At 56.6% G+C, this 4,449-nt stretch overlaps 1 protein-coding gene across 5 annotated transcripts in view; it reads left to right on the top strand.

Annotated features, from left to right (window-relative positions):
* The window catches only part of Plekhg5 (pleckstrin homology and RhoGEF domain containing G5), a 33,614-nt gene that overhangs the window by 25,897 nt on the left and 3,268 nt on the right, over window positions 1-4,449 (top strand). For 4 of the 5 annotated variants that reach the window (XM_013348627.2, XM_026782180.1, XM_005353659.3 and 1 more), the window contains 9 exons: window positions 1,002-1,211; window positions 1,288-1,479; window positions 1,696-1,791; window positions 2,395-2,445; window positions 2,555-2,704; window positions 2,983-3,093; window positions 3,193-3,342; window positions 3,426-3,563; window positions 3,675-3,794. In XM_013348627.2, the coding sequence (XP_013204081.1) occupies window positions 1,002-1,211; window positions 1,288-1,479; window positions 1,696-1,791; window positions 2,395-2,445; window positions 2,555-2,704; window positions 2,983-3,093; window positions 3,193-3,342; window positions 3,426-3,563; window positions 3,675-3,794 (1,218 nt within the window). The remainder of the gene's footprint in view (window positions 1-1,001; window positions 1,212-1,287; window positions 1,480-1,695; window positions 1,792-2,394; window positions 2,446-2,554; window positions 2,705-2,982; window positions 3,094-3,192; window positions 3,343-3,425; window positions 3,564-3,674; window positions 3,795-4,449) is intronic. The other variant, XM_026782179.1, reaches the window with a different exon arrangement.

Raw genomic sequence — 4,449 nt, 5'->3', positions numbered from 1 at the left:
CTCTGTAGACCAGGCTGGTCTCGAACTCACAGAGATCCACCTGCCTCTGCCTCCCGAGTGCTGGGATTAAAGGTGTGCACCACCACCGCCCGGCCTATCTATCTATTTTTGAGACAGGGTATCATTGTGTATCCTTGCCTGTCCCTGGAACTTATTATATAGTGGAGGCTGACTTCAAACTCACAGAGATCACACTGGCTCTGCCTCCCAAGAGATTAAAGGCATGCACCACCACTCCTGGCTCTTTTAGAGATTTTCTCTCTCTCTCTCTCTCTCTCTCTCTCTCTCTCTCTCTCTCTCTCTCTCTCTCTCTCTTCAAGATAGGGTTTCTCTGTGTAGCTTTGGCGACTGTCCTGGTGCTCACTCCATAGGCCAGGCTGGCCTCAAACTCACAGAGATCTCCCTGCCTCTGCCTCCCAAGTGCTGGGATTAAAGATGTGCACCACCACTGACCGGTGAGCATTTAAATTTTTTAGGAATTTTTTTACTTTATGTGTATGAGGGCTTTGCTTATGTATATATGTGTGCCACATACATTCAGCATCCTTGGAGGCCATAATAGAGCATTAGATCCCCAGGAACTGTTATTACAGTTGCCAGATACCGTGTAGGTGATGGGAACCAAACCCAGGCCCTCCACAAGAGCAGCCAGTGTTCTTTGTTCTTGCTCTTAACTGCTGAACCATCTCTTCAGCACCAATGGAACCTTTTGAAGCTCTTGCTTGTGGGGGCTTCTTAGTGTGTGTGTGTGTGTGTGTGTGTGTGTGTGTGTGTGTGTGTAACCCTGAGTTTCTTCCTACCTGTTCCCTGCTTATGGCTGGGTGGCCTGGGGCAGTAGTTGGGGTGAATCTGTGTCTGGACATCTGGTCTCAGGGGAGGTGGTACCCTGGGTCAAGGATGCAGAGACACTTCTGCCTGCGTGGTTGATTTGTGTTCCGGAAGCCCCCGTGTGGAGCTGTGGGGCTAGTGGGAGCTGCGCTTGACCATTCCTCCTTGGCCAGGCCCCTGGCCGCCGTCGCAAGAACATGTCTGAGTTCCTGGGGGAGACGAGCATCCCGGGGCAGGAGCCCTCCACGCCTTCCAGCTGTTCTCTGCCTCTTGGCAGCAGTGGAGGCACCGGCGGTGGGAGCAGCGAGAGCTGGAAGAACCGGGCAGCCAGTCGCTTCAGTGGTTTCTTCAGCTCCAGCCCCAGCACCAGTGCCTTTGGGCGGGTATGTGGCGCCAAGGGCTCAGGGCAGAGCAGCTAGCCGACCCTGACCCTGACCCTGGCCCTGGGTCTCCTTCCAGGAAGTGGACAAGATGGAACAGCTGGAGGGCAAACTGCATGCCTACAGCCTCTTCGGGCTACCCCGGATGCCCAGGAGGCTGCGTTTTGACCATGACTCCTGGGAGGAGGAGGAAGAGGATGAGGATGAGGATGAAGATAACTCAAGCCTGAGGCTGGAGGACAGCTGGAGGGAGCTCATTGATGGGCATGAGGTGGGTGTGGCTGGGGAAGGGGGGCCGCTTGGCTGTGTTGTGGTAGAGGAAGCCCACTATAGTGGCGTTATCTTGGGTATCTTGACAGTCGCAATCCAAATGATGGGGATGCCTCGCCTTCCGGATCTCTGTGTTCCTGCAGGGTTGCCCACCCTCTCTGTGACTGTCCCCACACACCCTAGGCTACTGGCTAACCTGTCCTGCCCCTCCCTCTAGAAGCTGACCCGGCGGCAGTGCCACCAACAGGAGGCAGTGTGGGAACTCCTGCATACAGAAGTCTCCTACATCCGGAAGCTGCGAGTGATCACCAACGTGAGTGTGGGATCCGGGTGCAGAGGCCAGCTGAGTGTACCCTCGGCTAAGCAGGGTGGTTACCTGACGGTGGTTGAAAGCAGGGAAATCAAAGGACTCCAGGCTGCATCCTGGGTGTGGATTTCTGAGGTGTCTGGGAGGTGGGGCGGGGGGGGGGGACGGGACATCAGTCTTGCCGGCCAGGTGAAGCTGACTTATCCTAGGTGAGGCCCAAGCTGTTCAACGGTTGTTTCTGAACACCTGCTGTCTGTCAAGTCACCAGGAACCAAGAGTGGATAGGCACTTAGGGGATTTAAACAAGGGAGGGCGAGCACCTGCCCTGGAGGGAGGAGGAACCAGGGCAGAGGTGACCCAGAACCTTCCAGGTTTGCTGAGAATCCTTATTCTCCCCAGCTCTCCTCCTGGTGGGAACAGTCAGGGTGACCCCCTCCCCCCAGTTGGACCATGCTTGGTTTGGCCCTTCTGGGTCTGGCGATCCAGACACCCTCTTTCTCTCTGGCTGCTTAAGGGCCTTAGGGGGAAGGGGTAATTAAGAGTCTGGGTAGGGCCTCAGGGCTGGGAACCCCACCCCTACCCCTGCTGCAGCGTCCCCTCCCCCTACAGCTGTTCCTGTGCTGTCTTCTTAACCTGCAAGAGTCGGGGCTCCTGTGTGAGGTGCGACCTGGCCTGGGGCGGCGTCGGGGGAGGTACGGGGCAGGGGCGGGGTTAGCAGGGAGGAGTGGGTGGGACGGGGCGGAGCCGACCCGCCCCTTTGTTCGCCTAGGTGGAGGTTGAACGCTTGTTCAGCAACATCCCTGAGATTGTGCGGCTGCACCGCAGGCTGTGGGGCAGCGTGATGGTGCCGGTGCTGGAGAAGGCGCGGCGCATGCGGGCGCTGTTACAGCCTGGGGACTTTCTCAAAGGCTTCAAGATGGTATGGGCAGGGACACTGAAAATCCCCCAGGGCTAGATCCTGTCTGCCTGTCCATTCCCCCCTAGTTCCCACTAACCCTAATCCCAGGCTAACTCTGTGGTCCAAGAGAGGAAATAGTGCGTGTTGGTGACCTGGGTTTGAGTCCTTACCACCCGATTATGGGTGGTATCTTTGAGACTTAGTATCCTGTCCTGGAAACCCCTCCGGGGTGGTATGGGAAGCCCCTGGGGCCCCTGAATTCCTGAAGTAACAGGTGCTGTGGTTCTGCCCCGGACCAGTTCGGCTCGCTCTTCAAGCCATACATCCGATACTGTATGGAGGAGGAGGGCTGTATGGAATACATGCGTGGCTTGCTGCGCGACAACGACCTGTTCCGCGCCTATGTCACGGTGAGGGTCTGGAGCTCTGGGTGCAGGACCTAGGGCACAGCTGGGTAGGCGGGGCCTGAGGGGGCGAGGTTAAGCCTGAGCTCCGCCCCCGCTCTACAGTGGGCTGAGAAGCACCAGCAGTGTCAGCGCCTGAAGCTGAGTGACATGTTGGCCAAGCCCCACCAGCGGCTCACCAAATACCCACTGCTGCTCAAGTCAGTGCTGAGGAAGACGGATGAACCGCGCGCCAAGGAAGCGGTGATCACCATGGTAACTCGAATTGTGAACATACCGGCCTCCCAGTCTGTGTCTCTCCCAGATCCTGGCCCCTAAACCCCATCGTCTGTCTTCAGATCAGCTCTGTGGAATGCTTCATCCACCACGTGAACGCATGCATGCGGCAGCGACAGGAGCGCCAGCGGCTGGCAGGGGTGGTGAGCCGGATCGATGCTTACGAGGTTGTGGAGGGCAGCAATGACGAGGTGGATAAGGTGAGCACCGAGCCTCTTGCTAGTAGAGGGGGTGGTTGCTCTGCAGATCTCCTTTGGGGGCCTCTCAGATTTGACCCTGACCTCCCTGACATCTGCACCCTCCACCTAAAGCTCTTGAAGGAATTTTTGCATCTGGACCTGACCGCACCCATGCCTGGCGCCTCCCCTGAAGAGATTCGGCAGTTGCTGCTGGAAGGGAGCTTGAGGATGAAGGAGGGAAGAGACAGCAAGGTGACCCCAGGACCACCCGGCACCTGAGCCCTTGCCCCGCCCACTCTTACTTTGGAGGCACCATCCTTCCTGAGGCTCCTCCTTGGGCCTGAGTCGATGGCTCATAGCTGCCTAGTTAATTATGTGATAACTGTCCTGGTCTGCTTCTGATAGATGGGATACAACACCGTGGTCAGAAGCAGTTTGGGTAGGAAAACATTTCTTTGACTTCCATGTCACAGGCCATCCATGAGGGGAGTCAGGGCAGAAGCTGAAGCAGAGGTCATGCTGGAAGGATGCCTTCTAGCTTGCTCAGTTTGCTTTCTTATACAGTCCAGGGCCACCTGCCTAGAGATGGCACTGCCTGTGGTGGGCTGGGCCTTCCCACATCAATCATTAAGAAAATGCCCCACAGATTTGTCTACTGGCTAATCTGGAAGTTTTTGTCTCAGTTGAGGGTCCCTCTTCCTAGATGACCCTAGCTCATGTCAAACTGACAAAGAAACTAACCAGGGCCATGATGTCACACACCTTTAATCCCAGCACTCGGTAGGCAGAGGTTCAAGGACAGCTCAGTCTACAGAGCGAGTTCCAGGACAGCCAGGGCAGCACAGAGAAACCCTGTCTCTAGAAACAAGAACAACACAGGAACTAACCAATGCGTTGACCTAAGAAC

The sequence above is a fragment of the Microtus ochrogaster genome, chromosome 10 (genome assembly GCF_000317375.1).
Source record: "Microtus ochrogaster isolate Prairie Vole_2 chromosome 10, MicOch1.0, whole genome shotgun sequence".
Taxonomy (NCBI): Eukaryota; Metazoa; Chordata; class Mammalia; order Rodentia; family Cricetidae; genus Microtus; species Microtus ochrogaster.
The sequence above is the reverse complement of the archived record's forward strand: the minus strand, read 5'-3'. Positions and strand labels throughout refer to the sequence as shown.